General features: G+C 38.4%; 1 protein-coding gene across 2 annotated transcripts; it reads right to left on the reverse strand.

Moving 5' to 3' along the window:
- Positions 1 to 1,444: 1,444 nt before the first annotated feature.
- CLNS1A (chloride nucleotide-sensitive channel 1A) lies at positions 1,445 to 26,282 on the reverse strand. Of its 2 annotated transcripts, XM_036428559.2 has the most exons (7): positions 26,059 to 26,280; positions 17,286 to 17,422; positions 10,877 to 10,978; positions 9,957 to 10,064; positions 8,262 to 8,435; positions 5,336 to 5,426; positions 1,445 to 2,200 (listed from the first exon to the last, which is right to left on the reverse strand). In XM_036428559.2, exons 1-6 carry the CDS (start codon positions 26,181 to 26,183, stop codon positions 5,359 to 5,361), a joined length of 714 nt encoding a protein of 237 aa, XP_036284452.1. In that variant the 5' UTR covers positions 26,184 to 26,280; the 3' UTR covers positions 1,445 to 2,200; positions 5,336 to 5,358. The 2 variants fall into 2 exon arrangements, with proteins under 2 accessions (XP_036284452.1, XP_036284453.1); XM_036428560.2 differs by lacking the exon at positions 1,445 to 2,200 and having other exon boundaries at positions 5,361 to 5,545; positions 26,059 to 26,282.

The raw sequence follows: 26,282 nt of genomic DNA on the forward strand, positions 1-26,282 counted from the left end.
CCTACATCTTATTTGAGTATGTTATTCACTACTAAGCCGAGCACAGCAGTGCCTACAGGAAACACAATGCACAGAATCTTCTTGACATTTTGTTGGTATGTTATCAGAGCTCTTTATATTTCACTAAAAGTTAGGATCAAAAGTCTGTAAGCATGACTTTTAAAAAGGAACTCAAGCCTGGCTGGCGTGGCTCAGTGCTCGAGCAGCGACCTAGGATGTGATGGTTCAATTCCCGGTAAGGACACATGCCTGGGCTGTGAACTTGATCCCTGGTGTGGGGTGTGCAAGAGGCAGACAATCAATGATTCCCTCTCATCACTGATGTTTCTATCTCTCCGCCCCCCTTCCTCTCTGAAATCAATAAAAACGTATTTAAAAAGCGGGGGTGAGGGGGTATTAAAGGGTAACTCTCTCTCTAGAACACACCAGCATCTTTCCTCAAGTCAGTTTCCCTGGCCTCTTTCTCCTCAACTCCAAGGGCCCTTCTTTTGCCTCTGTAACTTTGTTTCTTGGGCCCCTTTCTTCTATGGCTCACTTCTACCTCTGACTTTCTAAAAAAATGTTTTTATTGAATAAGTTAATTAAGCTAAATGGTACCCGAATAGAATTTCTAAAATCAACCCATGCATAAGAATACCTTGACTGCTTACTGGATTGGATAAATGTCTAGGACAGAATGAGTGCTGCGGAGATTTATAGCAGTCCGTTTCCTTTCAGCTCCTGGTAGATGGTAAGGCTTAAAAACCCCAGCTCTCTCTCTCTGATATTAAGCGTTTACTTTGCCTCTCTATTAAACCATTTCCTCATCTCTAAAGTAGAGCAATAAAAACATCTCATATGTACTTTTGAAGAGTATATGCATAACGTATGCAAAGAACTCAGGACAATAGTTGGTACGAAGGTCTCAGTACATTTCAGTGTCCATTCCAATGGCCCTTTCACTTGCCTATTTTAACAAATTTGGTATTTTTGAGAGGGTCAGAAAAAGAAAAATTACTTTCCTTTCAGTCTACCATGCAGGATGAGAAAAACTAAGTGAAAATGTTGAAAATAAAATTAGGCTTAGTGGTGACAAAGTTTAATCACTAATTAGCCAAGTGCTTCTGAATAGCTTTTCTAACCTCATTTTTAAAGTCAAATAATGGTACTGAAGTTCAAGTATAAATCTGTAAATACAAACTGAGAGTTGGTAAATACGCTAGAAGAAATTACTCTAAATCAAGTGGAAGAAGCAGAAATTCCTTAAAATGTGTTAAATCCTTGCCCTACTAAATATCTGCCAGAAGCTTTAATGACACATTTTCTTATTCATTTCATGTTCATATTCTCAAAAGTCAAACAAAAATAAAAGACCAAAAAGATTCTCATTTTTGCCAACATTACATTAAAAAAAAAACACAAAAATTTCCCGTTAATGGTTTTAGTCAAGAATGAGAGTACAATCACATAGAAAACCTAGATTTATTTGTTATGCTATTACAAAGACAAAACAATTATCATGTGGAATACTTTGAGAACTTCATCCCAATTTCATGTGTCCTGCTACAGAAACTGAATGAAGAGGCTAGAAATTAAAGGATATAACAAAACCTAAGAAGCTTTATTAGAACAGACTGGTGAAACATGGTGAAAGGAGCAAAAGCTGGTCAGTGTTAGTATGTGTGGCTGGGATGCTTCCAAAAAGGCTCCCTAGAGATGCCTGAATGAATGAATCTGGGTCCCAATAGTAAAAAGACCCTGACCCCTGTGGAGAACGAGCAGACGCCAGATTCATCTGAGATCTTTGTCTTTCATTTTAGGGTAAGGGTGTTCCTGGGCCCTAAACGGTCTATCTTAGCTTCAGCCTCTCTTCCATCCCGTCCACCAACACCTAAGTGCCCGTGCATTTTCACCATATACCCCTGCTAGGTTACAGAAGATACATACACTGAAGGCAGGAATTACAGGCCTACTCAGAAGGTACCTGGACACAGAAGGTTTGGGGACAAAAGATAAACTACAAATACCCTCTTGGTTAAGTAAATTCACCTTGGTTAATAAAAGTCATAGTTTCCTCTGCTGGTGACAACTTGTTGTCTCATACAGTCTGTGCCAAGAAAGAACTGGTTGAGGAAGTTTTGGAGAAGGAAAAATAATTTCATCAACACCCACTCCACCGAGGAAAAGGCACCAAGTTCTCTCCTACAGTTATGAGTAAAATCTGAAAAACAAAAGGTTTACAGTGTTTGTAATAACAGCTGTTATTTATTGAGCACCTAGTCAAGAGTGCCACCAGACTTAGATATTACATCTCAGACTATGCAACAATCCTCCCATCATCCCCTTATTTTGCAGAAGAGGAAACTGAGGATTAGAGAAGTTACACGCCTTGCCCGAAGAGAGAGCCAGTATGTGGTAGGGCTGACATTCCACCATTCATGTGCCTTCTCCTTCACCCCATCTCATGTGTTGAGAGATGGGAGGTTCCACTGCCTTAAAAATTTTAATTGTTACATAAACACTCTAATTAATCCCTGCTCATTCCTTAAAGGCAAACACAACTTTAAGTGATTAAAAATATACAGATATTGTTTGGAATTCAGGTCAATTATCCACATGAAGAACTTGCATAAACTTGATGAATAAATTATCTCTTAGCTCCAGCTGTAGCATAAAATGAATAGAAAACAAATCACCTCATTAGAAAGTTTATTTCACCATAAAATTACATTACAAAGTATGCTACCAATTCTTTCCTAGGAACTGCAATGACATCCCATTTGTGCAACCATTAGTGACAGACCAAATGAGTTTCTCTAATCCTTATTAATGAGTGGTTGGTGTTTTCTAGTCTACTTTTCAGGAAGAAATATGTGAAAGACAGATCAAATAAATCTGTTTTCCATTTCCAATAAAAGATATAAAAAATATTACTGAATTGAAAAAACAACATGCTATAAAGAATATGATAAAGTATAAGACAAAAAGGAAGAATTAAATTTATACCAAAAGAGTTCCCATGAAATAAAATGCTTAAGTGAAACTATGAGATATGAAAATTAAAGTTAACAGAGCTCCAGCAATATGAATATAATTTTTTAGCTAACTGTAGAGGAGATATTGCTAATTTTAGACTGTATGGCTACCAATGACAGAAGTAAATGTTGCAGAAATAAAAATCACGTACTTAAAGAAAAAGAGAAGGACTGTAAGACAGTATTTTCTGATAGTTCACCTGGCAGCACCTGAGATGAAAGCATGGTAAGTGTAAGAAGTATTGGCAATAATTTGGAAGGTAAATGGAACTTGGATAATGGATCTCACAACCTAATTAGATGCCTGACAATAGCAGAAGAGTCAAGTTAAATATATATAAATCTTGCCATGCTATTGCTACCTGCTTTAATAAAATAAAGTCTCTATTTATTATAATAAATTATTAAAATAAAGCTGGACGTAAGTAGAATTTCAAAGATTGGAAGAAAGCCAGTATTCAAGAAAATGCTATCAAATCAGAGGCAGGACACTATAAAGAAGAGGGATAGTAACTTAATGTGAAAATCTTACAGCTTATAAGGAAGGGTTGCTAGGATTATTTGTCTTGGCTCTGTATGATATGAACTAGTTACATAAACTTTAACCTATTATATTAACTGCCATGCATCCACATCACAATATTTTGAATTTAATTTTAAAAAATCATCTGATTCTGGAGTTGAATAAAGGATGTCACTTCTTCCTGCGAGGTGCTTGGTTCGATTATTTTTTCATCTGATGCCATTAATGAGGAATGAATTTTATTTGCACAATATAATATATTACAATGATAAATTCAATAATTTTCAATTCTATGGAAATATCAACAAAAGCAAGTGCTAAATAAACTGTCGATATGAAAAGCCTCAAAAGACGAAATCTGTAAAAAAAAATAATGAAGAATGCACACCATATTTACCATTTTTGGCGTGAAATTCATAACACAAACAAATCTCAAGTACTCAAGTGTCACAGTGTTTATCTCGTGGTCTTAGTCTGCCATATATATACATATACATATATATATACATATACACACACACACACACACACACACACACACACACACACACATATATATATATATATATGAATTTTTTCCACATACGCTGGAATATTTACAAATTTAAGTTACCATAATTTTCTTTACAAACCCAGAGATGTCACCAACAAGTCTGATTTTAAAATTAGGCGACAAGAGTTTTGCTATGCAAAGTTTATATCTATAGTCACTTATGGTGTACAGAGGGTTATTATCTAACATTTAATTGCGATGTTCAAGCTTGCTCAGGACAACTGATTTCTCAGAGTACCATGTAGCAAATAAACAAGAACAAAATGCAGACGAAGCTCATGAAAAGAACAGAGGGCAGAAAACTGGCAGTGAGCTCTTGTATTAGTCAGGAAAAGCAGGTAAGAAACAATTGGAAAATGATAGCTTTTGGACAACTGTACATGGACTCGTTATGCTTTGGCAAACCAACCTTGAACAGTCAGGTGCCCAGGACCTAGGCCCACCATTATTTTCAGAAGTAGAGAAACCAACACAAGATTATGAATAGAAGCTTAATGAAGTTTGAAATTACTTCTACTTCCTCCCTGATTTGAACAGCAGTGAGTTGTAGCAAATCTCTGCTTTGTGTTTTCTGAAGAAAATGTTAAGGTTTCGCCCTAACTGGTTTGGCTTGGTGAATGGAGCGCAGTCCTGTGGACTGAGGGGTCCCAGGTTTGATTCTGGTCAGGGGCACGTACCTTGGTTGTGGGCACATCCCCAGTTGTGGGTGTGCAGGAGGCAGCTGATCGATGTTTCTCATTGATGTTTCTGGCTTTCTATCCCTCTCCCTTCCTCTCCATTAAAAAAAAAAAAAAAAAAAAAAAAAGGCAATAAAATATATTTGAAAAGAAAATGTTAAGGTTTCAAGTCACAAATGGGGAAAGGTGACTCACGAGCAGACCAGGACATGATCTCAGGCTTTGCAGCTCCCACCTGAGCCAGCCAGGAGCACTACGTTTTTGAAAAAAGGGCTAATGTCATTCTCCTCAGTTCACTGAAGACAGGTGTGTCTTAATCTTCCATATACTCTCAGTGCCTGGCATGCGTTAAATGCTCAGTAATTGTTAATTAACCTGAACATCACCATGCTTGTAGACCTTGATTTCTTAGAGAAAACGCCACACACATAATTTTCAATAATGTCAGAAATGGATTACTTTTTTCCAAACTGCTCATTTTATACAATCCTCCTGAATTATGAAAATAAAAATTAATTATTAGACAGGATTTTCATGTTCAGTGACAAGGGAAAAACAAACTACTTACCCCAAAGCAACATAAAATCATTTTCAGTGATCAACATCTGCATCCTCAAACTGTCCAGCAACCGTGGGTGTAGCGTCTACCTCCATCCCATCTGAAGAAACAAAACTGACTGCTGAACAAAGTCTTCAGAGCACTTTAAACATGTAAAGATTCAGCTTATACTTTGACCAGAAAGAAGCTAGTGCCCTCTGTTGGTAAGAGTTCCCATTTTTTTCTATTTTGAAAATTCAAGTACTATAAAGGAACACAATGAGAACGAAAAATGCCATCTGTGGATTTAGGCCAAGGTAAAATGAGTTAAAACACTTTAACATTTACTTTGTAAATTCTCAGTCTCAACACTAACATAAGGTAGGAACTTGCAAATGCAGTTACAATTGTTCACTCTTCACAGAACTGTGTTAGGTAAGGATTTCTTTCTTTCTTTCTTTCTTTTTAAATATATTTTGATTTTTACAGAGAGGAAGGGAGAGAGATAGAGAGCTAGAAACGTCGATGAGAGAGAAACATCGACCAGCTGCCTCTTGCACACCCCCTACCGGTGATATGCCCACAACCAATGTACATGCCCCTGACTCGAATCGAACCTGGGACCTTTCAGTTCGCAGACTGACGCTTTACCACTGAGCCAAACAGATTTCGGCTAGGTAGGGATTTCTGTGCAACTTTTTTTTTTCCCCCCTCAAGTATCAAGTCCTATCTTCACAGAACTTTGACATAATTCAGAAGGAAAAAAAACAAAAAACAAAGTAAAGCAAGGTTCTCACTTTTCCTATTTATCTCATCTTATTTTTTTAAAAGGGGGAGGTTAGGACTGTGGTCGGCAAACTGCGGCTCAAGAGCCCTTGAGTGTGGCTCTTCCACAAAATACCATGCCTGGGTGAGTCTATTTTGAAGAAGTGGCATTAGAAGAAGTTTAAGTTTAAGAAATTTGGCTCTCAAAAGAAATTTCAATGGTTGTACTGTTTATATTTGGCTCTGGTGACTAATGAATTTGCCAACCACTGGATTAGGACAAGTAAAACCCCCATCACATCTCTAACTTCTATTGCTTCTATCTTTTAAATATCTTCCAAATCTGTTTTGTTTTTGTTTTTGTTTTTTTGACATTCAGTGCTACTACCTAATTTGAGTCACTATCTCTCATCTAATTTAAGACTTAGGTTACTTAACAGGGTTTCTCTTCTTTTCTCCAGTATTTTCCTCTGCAACTAATTTTCCATAGCATAGCCAGAGAAACACTAATCAAAGTGTTCCTTGGCTTCCCACCGACCTAAGCATAAAATTTAAATTCTTTAACAGAGCTTCAAGTTCCTTCTTTATCTGTTGCTATAACTACCCTTCACTCTCAGAGTTGCAGACATAAGTTTCAGTTCTCAACTAGCACATAGATGACCCCTTTACTGCCTACCTAACCTTCATGCAATCCCTCTTCACCAGGGTCATCATTATTCATCTTTCAGGTCATGGTTTAGATGTCACTTATGTTGTTTGATTCTCTCCCTTGACTATCCAGGCTGGATGAAGAGTCCAGCCTCTGACACTGCAGCTATTCAAGCTTCCCCTGTATCTCAACACTATACCACCATGAAATGTAACTAAAAATAAGACCTAGCACAACTTTGGGAGAAAAAATTAATATAAGACACTGTCTTATTTTGGGGGAAACAGGGTAGCTAATAAGTGATGAGAGGATTAAATGAGCTAATATGCAAAAATAATATACCAAGCACTGTTATAAGCACTTCTTGAATCTTGTATGTGTTTAACATCCTAATATAGGATCTGTAACGACTGAACACCAGAAGTCAGTCCTGCAGTCACTTTTTTTCAGGGGATGTCTTATCTTTCCAGGTGCTAGGTCTTATTTTCGGAGGATGTCTTATTTTTGGGGAAACACGGTATTAGAGGACCGATGCACGAAATTTGTGCAAGGTGCTCGGCCCTGGCAGCCCCAGCTGCTGCCACCCTCTGCAGGACAATAGATGTGGGGCAGCCCTACCCCACCCACTGGTTATTCCGGAAGGTTGTTCTGCACATCTCCAGTAGAGGGTGTGCAGGAGGCAGCTGATCGATGTTTCTCTCTCATCGATGTTTCTAACTCTCTATCACTCTCCCTTCCTCTCTGTGAAAAATCAATAATATATATATATACACACACACACAATTTTAAGAATCTAATTTAATTAGGATATTTAGAAAAGAGAACCCAACTAAAACATAAATATTTTAAAGCCACTTATTTAAGGCTCAGATGTTGGTCACAAAAAGAGAACCCAAGTTTCTTGCTGCCTCAGCCTTTAAATCAATTGACTATACTAGTTTTGCATATCATCATGTAGGAATTCATTTTAAAACTAAAAATAGCAACATAATGCACGCATACACACAATATACACACAAGCAAACAAAAAGATAGGAAAGATATGCAACAGAAATTTTATAGATGTTTTCAATTAGAATTATACTTGATTTTTTATTTCTCCTTTGCCTGTGCTCCCCCCTCCCCCCTTTTTTAATTTGACTGCTTATAGACTATTTTTGTAGTTAGGAAAAAAGTTTTAAGAAATTTACACAAGTATTCTCATTCTATGTAATTCTACATTTGCTTCCTACACTATAAAGTTAATTCTGAGATTTCTCTTAGTTTCCAAAAGAACTTGGATATGGCCCGGCTGTGTAGCTCAGTGGTTGAGCACTGACCCAGGAACCAAGAGGTCGCCAGTTCAATCCCCAGCAAGGGCATATGCCCAGATTTCAGGTTCGATCCCCAGTAGGGATGTTTTTACTTCTCTATCCCTTACCCTTCCTCTAAAAGGAAAATCGATAAAAAAATAAAAATAAAAAAACGATATATGTCTCTCCATAGCTGACCTTGTTGCCTAAATGAATATCTGTTCAAACTGATAGAAAGCAGGATACTTACCTTCATAATCTCTTATTGAATCTTCTGTCCGGACTCCAGCCATGTTATACTGGCTGCTCACAGACTGAGAAAGCATTCCTTCTAATCTCTCCAATGTGGCCTGGCCTTCGGCTGTTAAGTGGGACAATCCTTCTTCATAGGTGTAAAATGTAGGGATGTCCCCCTGCCCTTGTTCTAAGCAAAGAAAAGACTTTTTAGCTATTCTAACACCATGAGGAGAAAAATAAGTACTCAACAATGCATTTACTAAAGACAAGGCACAGTGAAAAAAGGCTTCCAGGAAAATATTTTTCAATATCATTTAACATTCACATACAGACCATCTATTGGAAAACAGATAAAGAAAGTGCCCCTCTAGAATGAGAAGGGATTATAAGAGAGAGTGAGTCAGGAAATAGCAATTCCCAAAGAATCAAATGCCAGGGACTAGAAGGAAGAGGGTGCTCCTGAGGCCAGATGGTCTTATATTATTTAAAGGTAGAAAATACATAGATGAGTGTAAATTAATTTGCCATTAATTGGTACTCAAGGTTTTTTCATTAGATGCTCCTTTTAAAAGATCAGAAATTCTGGAAAATGCAAAAAAGATTTTAAAAAAGCATAAAAAAATTCTTAACTAAGATGAGGATGTGTTAATATATACAAAAGAAAATGCTAGAATTAGCTCTGGCTGGTTTGGCTCAGTGGATAGAGAGCTGGCTCGCGGACTGAAGGGTCCCAGGTTCGATTCTGGTCAAGGGCATGTACCTTAGTTGTGGGCACAATCCCAGTGGGAGATGTGTGGGAGGCAACTGATTGGTGTTTCTCTCTCATTGATGTTTCTAACTCTCTCTCCCTTCCTCTCTGTAGAAAATCAATAAAAATATATCTAAAGAAAAGAAAATGCCAGAATTAGCTTGTCTCAGGCCAAGAAGTGGACATTCATGGAGGAAAGGGTTTTGCATAGCCAGACTGATGCACAGGTCAAGACCATGGGGAAAAGAAAAGAGAATAGCAGGCATCTCGAGTCACAAGACTCTCTCTACCAAACTACTAACTGGATTCTGATCAGAGGAAGGGGAAATACCCTTAAATAAATAAGGTCTGGGAAAAATAAATAACTTTGGCAGTGAGCTATCTAAAGGCAGTTCTTCAAGAAAAATGTAGATACAGGTTTTAAGTGATAAAGGAAGAAGTTTTATTCTCTGGTAGCAGCTACATCAACTTAAAAAGACTCTCCTAACTACCCACTTTCCTAGCTACCATTTTCTTTCCTTCCATTGATCTCTTTCCATTTTTCCCTTCACCTCCTAATAATCTCTATTTTTTTCCATCTACCTTGGAAAGCCCATAAATTTTCCCATTTTGGCATAGACATGAATTATGCATTCACTTTCATTATAATAGAGTCATATTATATAGGAATTTATCAGAGATATAATGATTTATGGCTTGGTCAACATAGCTCAGTGGTTGAGCATCAACCAGGAGGTCACAGTTTAATTCCCATTAGGTGCTTGATCCCCAGTGTGGGACATGCAGGAGGCAGCTGATCAATGGTTCTCTTTCATCATTGATGTTTCTCTCTCTCCCTCTCCCTTACTCTCTGAAATCAATAAAAATACATTTTTAAAAAATCTATAATCCTACCCTTTACTACAAATAAATGCTTAAAATGAAAGACACAAACACTTTTAAAAAATTCATTTCACTAACCATGTGCTTCCACATCATATTCTTCTCCATCGTAATCATCTGAATCTTCATCCTCGGGATCTGGATGCAAAGCCTGGCATTCACACATTGCAGTGAACATTGCCTCCACTGAACAAGAAAATTAAATTATAATTAATATTCCTTCCTGGCCAATGTGCAATTAGAATTTAATTAAATAACCATCAGTGCAAATAAATTTAATGGGTAAACAAGAGATATACTAGGTCACAATATTCACAAAACCTGCCAAATTTAAGTTGAATCAATCTTGAAAAGTGCTTCATGGCAGCGAATATGTCACAAAATAATAAAAGTTCATTTCAGGATATTATTGAGATCTCTTCATGCCTGGTTGGACTTTCTGAGGAAAAGAGTCAGAGAATCCTGGTCAAACTGCTACCCTGTTTCCCCGAAAATAAGACAGTGTCTTATATTAATTTTTTCTCCCAAAGTTGCGCTAGGTCTTAATTTCGGAGGATGTCTTATTTTCGGGAAAACACGGTAGTACCAGAGTGAAGCCCCTCACGGTTGAAAGGACTTACCCTGACATCTTCCATTTTGGAACTGCCATGACTCCTCTGCCCTCTATCTGGTAAAATTCAGTCATAAAATGTTTCAAAGTTTATAAAAATAACCAGATCCCTCCATTCACAAAGCACACGAAAGAATATGCTGTTTACTATACATTCACTCACTGTCTGTCTTATTCCCATTCTGTGTTGTACATTTGCTTCTTATACTATAAAGTTAATTCACTATCTTTGTTATAATGACTGTACAGATATCTGATTCTCAATATTATAGATGCTAAAATGAAGAAAAAGCAGAACAGAGGTAATGGGGGTAAAAGTAAAAGTGTGTGTGTCAATGGGGAATACCTTATATGTAAGAAGAAAAGAATCAATTCTATAAACACTCACATGCTGATTTATCACCAGGCACAAATCTAAATTCAGCAATAGGTTCAACATCATCATCACTGTCTTCCTCTTCTTCATCAGAAACAGATTCTTTTGATTCTTCTAGAAAGGGAATAAAAATAACTTTTTTATGATATTACTCGTTTTGGAAAAAAGCCTAAAAGAATTTCTTAAAAGGATGCTTATTGGTCTATCTAAATACTGAAATTTCAATTTTTACTTCAAATTACAAGAACACATTATTTTAGAGCTAAAAAAGTCTCTGGGATAGTCTCTCTGGTCTAGTTACCCTGTACTTCACTGAGCCCTAGGAATTTCAAGTCCCCACAGGGGGTAGGAAACTCAAACAGTCAGGCCTCTAATAAGTACAGTTTCCCAATGTCATCAAAAAAACCCACAGATGAGAAATCAAAGCCCAAAAAAGTTAACTAATCCAACAGATAAATTAAAGTCTGAAAGCAAGAAGAAATACAGACTGTACACACGCTGCTGGTGGAAGTGGAAATTGCTACCACCACTCTGGAAATGCTATTACCCAGCAATTCCTAGTCTAAATACATACTATATGCACAAGAAGTTTGTACATAAATGTATTTTTATTAAAGTATTATATGTTGGCCTGGCCAGTGTAGCTCAGTGGTTGAGCACTGACCTATGAACTAGGAGGAGGTCAAGGTTCGATTCCCGGTCAGGGCACTTAGGCTTGATACCCCCAGTGTGGAATATGCAGAAGGCAGCTGATTAATGACTCTCTCTCATCACTGATGTTTCTCTCTCTCTCTCTCTTCATTCCTCTCTGAAATCAATTTAAAAAATAAAATGTGATTTACATGTATCAAAATATATTTTAAAAGATAAATCATCCAACAACTATACTGTATACCTAAAACTAATACAAAATAATGTTGAATGTAAACTATAATTGAAAAGTAAAATTTTAAAAATAATTTAAAAAGCCCTGGCTGGTATGGCTCAGTTGCTTGGAGTATTGTCCTGTACACCAAAAGGTGACGGGTTCAATTCCCAGTTGGAGCACATACGAGAGGCTACCAATTGATGTTTCTCTCTCTCACTTGGTCCCTTCCACTCTCTAAAATCAATAAAAAGCATATCTCAAGTAAGAAAAAATAATAATATAAAAAATAAAAATATATGTGAAAAAGGTAGTTGCAGAATATACATAATGCCACTTACATTAAAACTTTAAACATAAAACTAAATCATTATACTGCTTATAGGTATATATTCAGTAAAAATCTAAAAGCATAGACAGGAAGGACACATGCCATCGTTAGAACAATACTTAATTCCAGAGACAGAGAGTAAGGAATGAAATGGGAAAGGATACAAAAAGGATTTCAACAGTATTCATGTACTTTTCTTTATTAGAAAGACTAGAATAACTATGAAAACTGTTATAATTTATGCTGGATATTAAATAATGAAAAATTTATTACTCTGTGAACTTTTTAATGTTTTAATTACTTCATTAGGGGAAAAAAGTTAACAAAATACTTAAATAGACTCCCAAAACATAAAACATGTTTAAAACCAATAATATTCTTCATGCAGATGAAGATAAGGTAAAAAGGTATTCTTATATACTGTTATTCAAACTTATTGATATAAGCTTTCTGGAAAGCAATTTGATAATTTTGAGAGCTTTAAAAATGTTTATTACCTTTAATGTAATAATTCTACTCATAGGAATCAATCATAGAAAGATATCTACTAAATTTTTTAAACTTAATTTTATAAGTCATACAAGCTTACTGTATAATGGAAAAAAAAAAGATAAGCAGAAAGGGGAAAATATTTAAATGGCCACTATTAACTGTTTTTAAATAACCAATTAAATAGGACTTTTTCTGCCCGGTTTCTGTTATTATATTGTTAAATATAACATACATATCCTCCATAAACAACTTAAAACAATACAAAACATCAGAGAACTTTAAATAATTATAGAAAGTACTACCAAACATTTCAATGCATTTTAAAAAACAAAATGAGCCCTGGCTGGTGTGGCTGGTCGGTTAGAGCGTTGTCCCGTACACCGAAGAGTGGTGGGTCCATTGCTGGTGGGGCACATACCCGGGCTGTGGATTCAATTCCCGGTCAGGGCGCCGTGTGCAGGAGGCGGCCGATCGACGTTTCCCTCTCACATCAATGTTTCTCTCTCTCTTTCTCTCTCTCCCTGCCTCTCTCTAAAATAAATAAAAAGCACATCCTTGGGTGAGGAAGAAAAATGATATCACACTGTAATTATTATTCTATAACTGAATTAACATTTTTTAACTTGTAAAAACAATACATGCTGGTAATAAGATAATTGAAAGAGTCTAGCTAGATGGCACAAACCTAGTTCTCTCCCTAGAAAAAAATACTATTAAGTTTCTTTTATACAGGGACGGGCAAAAGTAGGTTTACAGTCATAATACAGATAATACAATCATTAATAAATAGTAACACAAGAATAAACTCTGTGTTTTACATAAATCATAACTGTAAACCCATTTTTCCAACCCCGTATCCTTAGGAATCTACCTTAGGGCAATAAATAGAAATGTAATAAAGTATTTTTACAAACAATGACCATGACCAACACTCATCAGTGGCTGCTACACTTGCAGTCTTTTTGAATATCTCTCAATTTACGACAGTGGCAATGAAGCTTTAGTTACTTTAAAAGTCATCTAATGTCCTTAACAATGATCTGATGGTCCACCTTAAAAAGGTTTATGGAGGCTCTGGTCTAACAGCACAGTTGGTTAGAGCATTGTCCAAAGGTTGTGGGTTCTATCCCCAGTTAGGGCACATACAAGAATCAACCAATGAATGCATAAATAAGTGGAACAAATAATCAATGTTTCTCCTTTCCTTTCTCTCTAAAATCAATCAATTAAAAAAATAATTTAATTAACCATTTGTTAAAAATAAACTGGATATGGAGGTAAGCCAAAGAGAAAAAGAGTCTGGAGCTTAGAGAATCAGGATGAAAGGAACAAAATTTGGGGAAATAGGATCCAAGCATGTGAAATTTATGAGAAGAGTGGAGTTCCAGAAAAGAACTGGAGAATCACTGAAATAAATGTAATCCAAGGAAGATAGAAAAGTCCTAATTCCATCAATTTCAAGAAAATTATTATAGCCCAGCCAACATAGCTCAGTGGTTGAACACCGACCTATGAACCAGGAGGTCATGGTTTGATTCGTGATCAGGGCCCAAGGCCAGGTTGCCGGCTTGAACCCCAGTATGGGATGAGCAGGAGGCAACAAATTAATGATTCTCTCTCATCATTGATGTTTTTATCTCTCCCTCTCTCTTCCAATAAAAAGATATTTTAAAAGAAAAGAAAATAATTACAGAGCAAATACTTAAAATGGCTACACCGCTCCTAGCCTTTTTGCTCAGTAGATAGAGCATCGGCCCGCGGACTGAAGAATCCTGGGTTTGATTCTGGTCAAGAGCACACGCCCAGCCTGATCCCTAGTGGAAAGCACAGGCGGCAACAAATCAATGATTCTCTCATCATTGATGTCTCTCTTTTCCTCTCCCTTCTTCTCTGAAACCAATTATATATACAGAAAAGAAAAAAGCCTACACCAGGCCTATTGAATCCTTTTTTCCTAGTTTGGGACTCCCAACATTTGCTTTTAACAAGAGTCCCAGGTTTCTAATGTGCAGCCAGGTTTAAGATCTAATGAGTACTACAATCTCCGGATTTTTCTGAATAAAATTTGGGTGCAAAGCCCTCACCGGTTCGGCTCAGTGGATAGAGCAGGTGGCCAGCAGATAGAAGGGTCCCGGGTTTGATTCTGGCTAGGGCATATACCTAGGTTACAGGCTCCTCCCCAGCCCAGGCCCTGTCTGGACTTTTGTGGGAGACAATCAATCGATGTGTTTCTCTCACTTGGATATTTCTGTCTCTCCCTTTCTCTTCCACTCTCTCTAAAAATCAATGGAAAAATATCCTCAGGTGAGGATTTAAAAAGTAAACAAATTAGCCCTAACCGGTTTGGCTCAGTGGATAGAGCGTTGGCCTGCAGACTGAAAGGTCCCAGGTTCGATTCCAGTCTAGGGCATGTACCTCAGTTGAGGGCACATTCCCAGTAGGAGGTGAGCATGAGGCAGCTTATCAATGTTTCTCTCTCATCGATGTCTCTAACACTCTATTTCTCTCCCTTCCTCTCTGTAAAAAATCAATAAAATGTATTTTTTTAAAAAGTAAACAATTTAAAAATAAAACAGGAAATTAGCGTGCAGAAATGATGATTTGCCTAACAAATTAATCAATCTTTTTATTGTGTGCTTTTCTCTTTATCTAGTTTTATTCAAGCTAGATTTATTTGAACCCTACCTCTTCAACCTTATTTTTTGCCTTTGACCAATGGCAGTGGTCTACATTATTTATGGGCATTTCACATTAGCATTTGAAATTGACTGACAAAGGTACCTCTAAGGATTCCCATTTCTATGAATGAATGAATGCCTTTAAACTAAATATGATACAAAGTACTCTTGGTTATGAAATTACAGTTGCATTTACTTAGATGGAAAGTAAACTTTGTGTCAATACCTCATTTGGAAGTCTTACTATGACCCAAGGTCAAAGGCTTTTCCTTTTCCTTACCCTTTCTTTTAGACTCGACTAGATCTTTTAATCTATCTTTGGGCCCTTTCCAATGGTAATGAAGTCTTGTAACAAAAATATTCTCAAATAGCTGAATCAGTCATTACCATTTAATGAGGCAGAACATGCCAAATGCCCTAAAAATTAATAATTGGTGTCACACTGAATATAAATAATTTTTAAAAATATATTTCTTTATTGATTTCAGAGAGGAAGGGAGAGGGATAGAGAGATAAAAACATCAATGATGAGAGAGAATCATTGATCGGCTGCCTCCTGCACACCCTCTATTGGGGATTGAGCCTGGGCATGTGCCCTTGGCCGGAATCGAACCTGGGACCCTTCAGTCTGCAGGCCTATGCTCTATCCACTGAGTCAACCAGCTAGGGCCAAATATAAATGGTCATCTTATATCAGGAATTATATTAAAATCCCAAATTGAAGGAGCAATAGCTCACTAGGCAAACTTATGGGATTGTCTTTTGTACGCTATTTCAAAGAAAAGCAGCACCCATTATTTAAAAGCAAGTTTACTAAAGGTTTTACAAATGTCCTTTAATCCCAAAGCTCTATACTTCCACATAAAAAAATGAACATATTAAATTAACACAATATAGTATACCCACATCTTACTTTTTATCTTGTGCCTAACTTGTTTCTCATTGATAATTCCAATTTTTTTAATTGATTTTCTTTTTTTGAGAGAGGATGTGATAGAGGGAGAGAAACACGTTGATTCGTTGTCCCACTTAGTCATGCATTCATTGGTTGCTTCCTGTATGTGACCTGACCAGAGATCATACCTGCAACCTTGGCTTATCGGGACTACACACTAGCCAACTGTGCTACCTCTTCAGAGCTCACTCAGAATTCTTATAACCCATAGTTTACAGCCTAAAAATTGATTTTTTAATCTTTCTTATTTCATCTTTTATCAACCTCACTAGATTTTTATGAATCCTGGAAGTTATCTTCAATAGCAAAATTTGGGAATCTTATATTGCATGGTTTCTCAATCCTGACACTATTGACATTTGACCTGGATAATTCTTTGATGTGGAAGGCTATCTTTTGCATTGTAGGATGTTTTGCAGCATCCATGCTCTCTAACTTCTAGATGCCAGTAGCTCTACTCCTCACTCCAGTCATGGTATCAAAATGTCACTGCTAAGTGTAGGGGGAGGGCAACATCATCCCCACTGATAATGAAGCAAAACAAATCAGGTTCTATCATAAACTCTTGGAAGCACAAAATATACTGATCCAAACTTGTAAGGGTGCCAAATATAAATGCCTTTATAGAGAGAAAGAAAATAAACAGTTAAACCCACGAGGAAAAATTAGAACTATAAACCCGTAATAACTGAACAATTCTAAATGCAAATATATATAAAAAGGGCAATGTTCAACTTATTTTACTGTGCTGAAATTTTGCTTAAGAAACTATTATCCAAAATCGGCCAATGGCTTGAACATTACATTGATTATGATCAAAGACTGCTTTTACATTGATTATGATCAAAGACTGCTTTTAAATATGTAATATTTTACCAAAGCCAGCCCAAGATTACCTCAGCCCTGGCCTGGTAGCTCAGTTGTTTAGAGCATTGTCCTGACATGCCTAGGTTGCAAGTTCAATCCCAGTAAGGGAATATTCAAGGAGCAACCAATGAATGCATAAATAAGTAGAACAACAAATCAATTTCCCTCTCTCTTCCCCCTCCCCAAATCAATAAATAAAAATAAAAAATATAAGATTAAATTACCATACATACCTTCAAATTTGGCATTCACCATAACATATAAATGCTCTCGTGGATAGGCATTTAGGTCCCTGGACACTGCATGCAAACTAATGGTGGGGTATTCCAGTGAGAATCCCAATCCAGAGCCATCTAACCAAGACAGGCGGCTGAAAAACATGTTTTAAGTAGATTATTTCAAGCAATTAAATCCTAATTTAACCTCCTGATATTTATAAACGTTCAGCTTAGACATTTTTATGCATAATAGTATCAAGCTTACTATTTAAAAATAATCCTAAAATAAGAAAATTCAGTAGCAGGAATTAAATTTCTTTAAGACCAATTCTGCTATTGTCTCTTTTTCTCCAGCTAATAATTCAGGTATATTAGAAATGCAATTTTTCGCCGAAACCGGTTTGGCTCAGCGGTAGAGTCCCAGGTTCGAATCCAGTCAAGGGCATGTACATTGGTTGCGGGCACATCCCCAGTGGGGGGTGTGCAAGAAGCAGCTGATCAATGTTTCTCTCTCATCGATGTTTCTAGCTATCTCTCTCCCTTCCTCTCTGTAAGAAAATCAATTAATATATATAAAGAAATGCAATTTTTCTTAATTCACATATGTGTTTCTATGCCTCTTATGCTTGCTCTTATTTGGAAGGTCTTCAGGTACCTTCTTTGCTTTTGCAAATCATCTTCATCTGGTAAAGTCCCAGCTCCTCCTTGAGTCTTCCCTCCAATTACTTGAGTCTATAATGATTTCTTCCTTTTCTAAATTGCACTTATGCCCAGTAATATACCATTTAGCATTTAACTTTATGATAATGAGTCTGGTATATACCCTCACCCGAATGTGAGCTACCAGAGAAACTGTCATATTCTTTATATAATGTTCTTCAAAACCACTAACCCAGTAAGTATGAAATAAATACTTGGGAATCACTCATTTCTCCACTAATCCTACATTAAATGAAATATACATGAAATGGCTGTAATCATACTTACCACAAGTTATAAAATAATTACCACACTGAAAGACTTTATTAAGATTTTCATTTACTTTGCAGCTTTAAAGGAAAGCCACAGATAAGCAAGGTATAGTTTTAAGCAAGCTCAAAAGGAGTCAAATGCAAATATTTTATTGATATAGAAAGGAAACATAGTCCTAGCTGGTTTGGCTCCGTAGATAGAGCACAGGCCCACAGACCGAAGGGTCCAAAGTTTGACTCTGGTCAAGGGCACATGCTCAGATTGTGGGCTTGATCCCCAGTAGGGGTCGTGCAGGAGGCAGCGAATTAATGATTCTTTCTCATCATTGATGTTTCTATCTCTCCTCTCCTTTCCACTCAGAAATAAATAAAAATATCTTTAAAAAAAAAAAAGAAGAAAAGAAAAGCTAATGCAATATAGTGGTTACAAAGGGCTAGAGGGAAACAGAGTGGCTGCTAATGGATGTTGACTTCTTTAGGAGAAAATAAAAATATTCTAAAATTGATTGTAACAATGGTTACCCAACTCTGTATATTGATTAAAAACCACTTAATTGTATACTTTAAATGTATAATGATGAATTGTCAAATGAATTACAGTATCTCAATAAAGTTGTTACTTTAAAAAGAAGTTAATACAATATAACCCCTGTATCATTCTATTTTCTATACAATTTTAACAAATCTAATTTATAACCAAGCAAAAAACAGACACAGTAAGAAAAGCTAGGCTTCCCTTGGCAGTAACAATGACAGTGCAGCAGTCAGCTCATTCACAGTCAATGTATGGAGAGGTTAAACACATATGTCAGTGCCTCTAAAGGAAATCGATGTTTAACAGCGTAAGTGTATAACACATGATGATACTTATCAAAACTTAGGGGAGAATTAGATTGTGATAAAAATTGTACAACTCTGAGTATACTAAAATCTAATAAATTGTATACTTAGTAAAGCAAAAACAAAAAACGTGCATACTATAATTTGCAAAGATTTTCACTGAACATGCTTATTAAAAAAGAAAATGTGGGAGGCTTAAAGGAATCAACCTTAAGGAGCTTAAAGTGGTAAAAGCTCTAGAACTGATTTTTCAGAATGACATCCCATTAGTCCTAAGGAAATGGATTTTATTATTGCAATTAGACTGTGCATGCTACATGTGCCTTTCCTGGCCACCGCATTCATCTTACTGTGGGAAGGAAATAGTGGTCACATGTCACGAAAGTATAGCCAGTCCCTTACTAAAAGTATTATTATTTTAAGCAAACACTTTAAAAGCAGCATTCCAAATGTGGGTGTCCAAAATTTCAAATATCCAGAGCCATAAAACTTAATGACTCATTCATTATAAAGATGGAAAAACTGAAATACTCTAAACAGACTCAGTGCCTACCAAATTATGGCCTTGACTTTAAAAAGCACATCATAATTGCTCTGTAGTTCCCTTCTGTTAGCAGGACACAAATGCTGCCTCAGCGGAGCATCTCTCAGAGAGCTCTTATAATTTTATACATAAGCAAGTTCCACTTAAAAGCATCATTTACTGCCGAAACCGGATTGGCTCAGTCCGACGTAGGGGTCCTCAAACTTTTTAAAGTGGGGGCCAGATCACGGTCCCTCAGAGAGCTGGAGGGCCGGACTATATGAACTACTAATTCCTACTGTAACACCTCGGCTGCGCTCACTGCCCAAAAAACCTGGCGGGCCAGATCAGACTCCTCTGCGGGCCGCATGTGGCCCGCGGGCCGTAGTTTGAAGACGCCTGGCTCAGTGGATAGAGAGTGTCAGCCTGAGGACTGAAGGGTCCTGGGTTCGATTCCGGTCAAGGGCATGTGCCTTGGTTGCGAGCACATCCCTGGTGGGGGGTATGCAAGAGGCAGCTGATCGATGATTCTCTCTCATTGATGTTTCTAACTCTCTGTCCCCCTCTCTTCCTCTCTGTAAAAAAATCAATAAAATATATTTCTTTTTAAAAAAGCATCATTTAGCCGAGACTGGTTTGGCTCAGTGGATAGAGCATTGGCCTGCGGACTGAAAGGTCCCAAGTTCGATTCCGGTCAAGGGCATGTACCTTGGTTGCGGGCACATCCCCAGTAGGGGATGTGCAAGAGGCAGCTGGTGGATGTTTCTCTCTCATCGACGTTTCTAACTCTCTATCCCTCTCAATTCCTCTCTGTAAAATCAATAAAATATATTTTAAAAAAATAAAAATAAAAATAAAAAAGCATCATTTAGTCTGTCATTAAGTTCTGATTTTATCATCTTTTTATATATTCTAGAAGAAATGCCCTACAAAACCATCAAATTAACTATATCCAGTTCCAAAGAAAGCATGAGTCACAAAAGAAAAAAACAGAAGAATTCAAAAGCCAATAAACATGCAAAGAATGACTCGCTAATTTAGAATGTTTTTGCACAGTATGACCAGTGTCCTTTATTCCTGGCACAGGGTGAAAAACGGGACAGGAAGGTAACAGAGGTCTTGAATTTGATTTGGTTTATTTGGTTTTAAACTAATTTTGGATCAATTACCTTTTTATTCTTTTAAATTCTCGCCCAAGAATATGCTTATTGATTTGAGGGGGACTTTATAGGGGATCGAACCCAAAACCTACCAGTAAGTATGTGCCTTGACTGAGAATTGAACCTGCAAATTTTTGGTATATGGGATGACACTCCAACCAACTAAGCCACCCAGCCAGGGCAAAATTACCTATTTTTAATTTAATTACCTATTTTCTTTTACTTGTTTCAAATGATCCTCTTTGAATAATTCAAGCCCTTTCTTATTTGGCTAAAACGTCAACTTCCTATGAAAACTAAGCTTTGAAAATAAACTTGAGAATTCTAAATCTCTCAATATATATCTGAGAAACTATATTTACCTAAAACCAAATCAGACCCTGCCCTTTTTGCCTAAAATCCTAAAGCAGTGTCCCCAAACCCTAAGGGCTAAAAGCCAAGCTCATGAACATGCTTTATTATTTTCCCACCCTTTCGCCTTCATTTCCTCAAATAAAGAACTGCTCGATTGTGTGTGTGTGCTCTATGTGTGTAAATAACTTTCTAAATATATTATATTGTTTTTAAATATATATTTTGTTATAACAATACTAGTGGCCCAGTGCATGGATTCATGCACATTGAAAGGAAATTAATTAAAAGATTTGTTCAGTAATTACATATCTGTAAGTTACATGTTAAAATAATATAATATAGTATTATAAAATTGAAATACGCACGCAACTGGTGCCAGCGAGAGCTTTATATGTATCACGCATGCAGGAGTCAATCTTTACTTTTAAATTGCCAGTGCACATCATATGTACCAGCAGGTTGGTCACCTAGCCTTTTATCTGTAACTAGAGGCCCAGTGCACAAAATTAATGCACTGGGGGCTTGGGGGAGGGGGATTTATCCCTCAGCCTGACCTGCACCCTCTCCCATCTGAGACCCCCTCGGGGGATGTCTGACTGCCAGAGGTATCGGGCTTAAACTGGCAGTTGAGCATCCCTCTCACAATCTGGGACCACTGTCTCCTAACCGCTTGCCTGCCTGCCTGCCTGATGGGCCCTAACTACTCTGCTTTCCAGACCAATAGCCCCCTAACCGCTCCCCTGCTAGCCTGATTAACTCCTACTGCTCCCCTGCCGGCCCAATCACCCCCAACTGCCCTCCCCTGCTGGCTATCTTGTGACTACATGGGAGTGGCTATCTTGTGACAATGTGGGGCTGCCATTTTGTGACAACCTGAGGGCAGCCATCTTGTGACATGGGAGTGGCCATCTTGTGATGATGTGGGGGCAACCATCTTGTGATGTGAGGGTCAATTTGCATATCATGCAAGCACCGGTTTGGCTCAGTGGATAGAGCGTCAGCCTGGGGACTGAAGGGTCCCGGGTTCGATTCTGGTCAAGGGCATGCACTTTGGTTGCGGGCACATCCCCAGTGGGGAATGTGCAAAAGGCAGCTGGTCGATGATTCTCTCTCATTGATGTTTCTGGCTGTCTATCCCTCTCTCTTCCTCTCCGTGAAAAATCAAAAAAATATATTTTAAAAAAATTTGCATATCACCTCTTTATTATATAGTACTAGAGGCCTGCTGCACAAATTCGCGCACCAGTGGGGTCCCTCAGCCTAGCCTGCAGGATCGGGCTAAAACTGGCTCTCCAATATCCCAAGGGGTCACAGATTGTGAGAGGGCGCAGGCCAGGCTGAAAGACCCCACCAGTGCATGATGGGGGCTGGGAAGGGACCCTGGAGGTTGGCCAGTTGGGGAAGGATTACGGGAGGGCCTCAGGGCATGCCCAGTCCGTCTTGCTCAGTCCCAATAGGCCAGACCCCAGCAGCAAGCTAACCTACTGGTTGGAGCGTCTGTTCCCTGGTGGTCAGTGTACATCATAGCGACTAGTCCAGCGTTTTTCAACCGCTGTTCCGCGGCACACTAGTGTGCCGCGAGATGTTGCCTGGTGTGCCGTAGGTGCAGACAAGATAAGAATTTTATAATTTTTCACTATTTTGTTTACTTAATATTTCATAATAAAGTAATTATAAAATACTTTCTTTGTGTTTATTTGATTCCTATTCAAGAGAATTACTTTATATATAGTCAATATAGGCACAGAGTTAAATTTTTTAACATTTTCTAATGGTGGTGTGCCTCGTGATTTTTTTCATGAAACAAGTGTGCCTTTGCCCAAAAACGGTTGAAAAACACTGGACTAGTCTACTGGCTGACTGTCTCCCCCTGATGGTCAGTGCACATCACAGCAAGTGGTTGAGTGACCTTAGCATACGATTAGCATATTATGCTTTGATTGAATGGACCACCAAATGACTGGACACCTAGTATATTACGCTTTTATTATTTATAATAATTTATCCTATATAATAAAAGTATAATAAGCTAATTAGACCAGACAGCTTAACGACCTTCCAGACCTTCTGGACAACCTTCCAGACGAAGCCAGGACTGAGAGGGCCAAGCCCCTTACACAAATTTGTGCATAGGGCCCCTAGTATATAGATATAAAATACACATACATTTACATATAGATAAGATACTGACACAATAGTTTCTCACCCTTACCTCTCTGCATCCTGCTTCTTCTAATTAGAACATTTCCCCTTTTCCCCATCTCATTCCCCTAGATCAGTGTTTCCCAAACTTTTGACATATGTGTACCCCTTCTATAATTTTCGTAACGCTGAGTACCCCTCGTACTCATTAGAACGTAGAATTAGGCGCAGCTAAGCACGGTGCAGTGCATATCCCCACCAAACTCCGGTGCAACGCGTACCCCCACCAAACTCTTCCCATACACCTGGGGGTACGCGTACCACACTTTGGGAAACACTGCCCTAGATAACTGCTAATACTCATTTATCACTTCCTCTAGGAAGCCTTCTCAGTTTGCTGAGAGCTTGATTCTATCAAGACTTGGAAATGCCACACAGGAAAGAACAAAATGGGAAAAGAGACTAACAATGAAGAAAGAGGGGTAAATGGAGGTATCCAAGGTACTGGTAATGTATTCTTAACCTGGACAGTGGATACACATGTTAATTTAATTGTAATTCTTTAAACCATAAGATATTTAACTTACATTCTTTTGTGTGTGTGTGTGTGTGTGTGTGTACGTTTTTTACAAAAGTATTTTCTTTCAATAGTAATTTTTTAAAAATGTTTTTACTGATTTTAGAGAGGGAGGGAGAGATAGAAACATCAATAGGCTGCCTCCTGCATACCCCCTACCTGGCCAGGCATGTACTCTGGTGCATGGGATGACGCTCAACCAACTGAGTCACACTGGCGAGGGCAGAAAACTATGGTCTTAAAGTAAATGCCCTAGCTGGTCTGGTTCAGTGGATAGAATGTCGACCTGCGGCTCAAGGGTTCCAAGTTTGATTCCGGCCAAGGGCACATGCCCAGGTTGCAAGCTCAATCACCAATAGGGAGCAGGCAGGAGGCAGCCCATCATTGATTTCTCTCTCTCTCTCTCTCCCCTCCTCTCTGAAAATCAATAAAAATATATTTACAAAAAAGTAAAAAATGTGTTAATAAAAAGTTGAAATGAAATTTATTTTAAATGAATAAGAATTTCAAATGAGTTGTACTTCCTGAATGTGATAACTGTGTTGTGGTTATACAGGAGAATGTCCTTCTTCTTGGGAGAAAACACTAAAGTATTTACAGATCAAGTAACAACATGTCTGCAAGGAAACACATGGCAAAATGTTAACAACTGAAAAATCTTTGTGAAAGTTGGTCTATGGATAGTAACTAACAATGTAAGTCTTCTTTTAGGTTTAAAATTTTTCAAAATGAAGAAGCATATATAGACCCTTCCCCCCAAAAGGGTTATGTTATAGAAAGAGCCAAATACAGAAAGAAAAAGAACTATGTAGGGAATGGGGATATATCTGTGCTCCACTTTCTACCACTTAAAAAGAAACTGCTCTCTCAAGATCACAAAAGATCTCCTTGTCAACACCCAACAGGTGCTTTTCAGATTTTACTGCTCTCTCTCTTCTCCAATCTCTTAACCTTTCTCTCCTAATGTATATGTGTCCCCAAGGTTCTATCCTTGGCCCTGTTCTTTTTTGGAATATCTAATCTATTCTCATGATTATATGCTAACACTTATACTAACAATTTCCAAACCTCTCTCTTTAATATCACTCTCTGAAGATATGTACACCCATTTTTGTGTCTAACTACTCCTCACTGTTCAAAGCAAACTCATTACCTGCAGCTCAGTCAAAACTTGTTTCTCCTCTCATCCATATTTCTTATCTCGGTGACTGGCCAAAAGCCACATTGTTCAATGTCTAGGTTTCTCTCTAAACCAGGGTGTTTTTAAAAATTTTTTGTGTGTCCTCCGTGGCAGGCAGAATTTTGGCCTCCATGTTTTCCATTCCTGGGAGTTAAGATTGTGACTACATAGTTAACTGGTAAAAAAGGAGTTTGTGGGTGTCATGAAAGTTTCTAATCAGTTGACAATAAATATGGAGATTATCCTATTTATGTGTGTACGTCCAATGTAATCACAGGAGCTCTTAAAAGCAGAGAATTTTCTGTGGCCAAAGCGAGGCAGCAGAAAGATTTGAAGGGCAGTAAGGATTCAAGGTTTCACTGCTGGCTTGATGACGAATGGAAGCATATACATCAAAGAAAACCGGGGCCTTAGTTCTACAACCGCAGTATTTAGAACCTGCCTGACTGTGAAAATACAGTGCTCCAGATGCCAAATAAAAGGGCTATACCTTCTAGCAATGGAAATGCGGGTCAGAAATGGGAAGTGAGAGGCCAGGTCCCCCTGGAAATAAGCAAGCTGTGTGGGGTTGAAGGTGTTCCTCGCCCAACCCATACCCTAACAGAAAAAAGGATCAAGTCCTTAAACCAAACTTCCGAAATGTCCCACAATCATCTCTACACCTGCATAACCTGCCCAGGGCCACATCTCCCGCATCTGTTTCGTCGGAAAAGACAGGCAGGCACATCGAGGACTCTAAGTGAGGGTCTGAAAATTCAAAAGCTTAAAACGACACCGTGAGTCACGGGCAACGCACGCACCAGTCCTCCCGGTAAACAGGAGGATAAACAGCATCATCAACGAGAACCCGGACTGAAGAGGAGAGAAAGGAAAGCTCCGGAGGAGATGGTACGAGAACAATCGCGCGTCTCCAGACCTGCACGGACGTCCCCAGGCCACCCGGAGCCCGCCCCGCTCCCAGCGGCCCCCGAGGCGGCAGGCTCGCCCCGCTGCTCCGCACCAGCCGGGCGCAGGGGCAGCCCCCGGGGCCCGGGCGCCTACCTCTCGGCGATGTAAAGAGTGCCGGTGCCCAGGCCCTTGCCGTTCAGCACCGCCTCGGTGTCGGGCTGCTGCTGCCGGAGCCCCTCCGCTGACCCGGGTGGCGGGAAACTTTTGAGGAAGCTCATCGCGGTGGTGAGGGCCAAGAGGATGCAGACCAAGAGGGAGCTGAAGCACAGCAAGAAACAGCTCGCCGCGTCTCGCCCCGGAAGCGATGGCAGCTGCCC

This window comes from Pipistrellus kuhlii, unplaced genomic scaffold, assembly GCF_014108245.1.
Source record: "Pipistrellus kuhlii isolate mPipKuh1 unplaced genomic scaffold, mPipKuh1.p scaffold_m20_p_9, whole genome shotgun sequence".
Classification (NCBI taxonomy): domain Eukaryota; kingdom Metazoa; phylum Chordata; class Mammalia; order Chiroptera; family Vespertilionidae; genus Pipistrellus; species Pipistrellus kuhlii.

Coding starts and splice junctions, on each gene's coding strand:
- CLNS1A (XM_036428559.2), bottom strand. CDS start 26,183: ATGAGCTTCCTCAAAAGTTTCCCGCCACCCGGGTCAGCGGAGGGGCTC. Junction 10,065..10,876: donor GCCTGGTGATAAATCAGCAT/GTGAGTGTTTAT, acceptor TTTCTTGTTCAG/TGGAGGCAATGTTCACTGCA. Junction 5,427..8,261: donor TTCAATAAGAGATTATGAAG/GTAAGTATCCTG, acceptor TTGTTTCTTCAG/ATGGGATGGAGGTAGACGCT.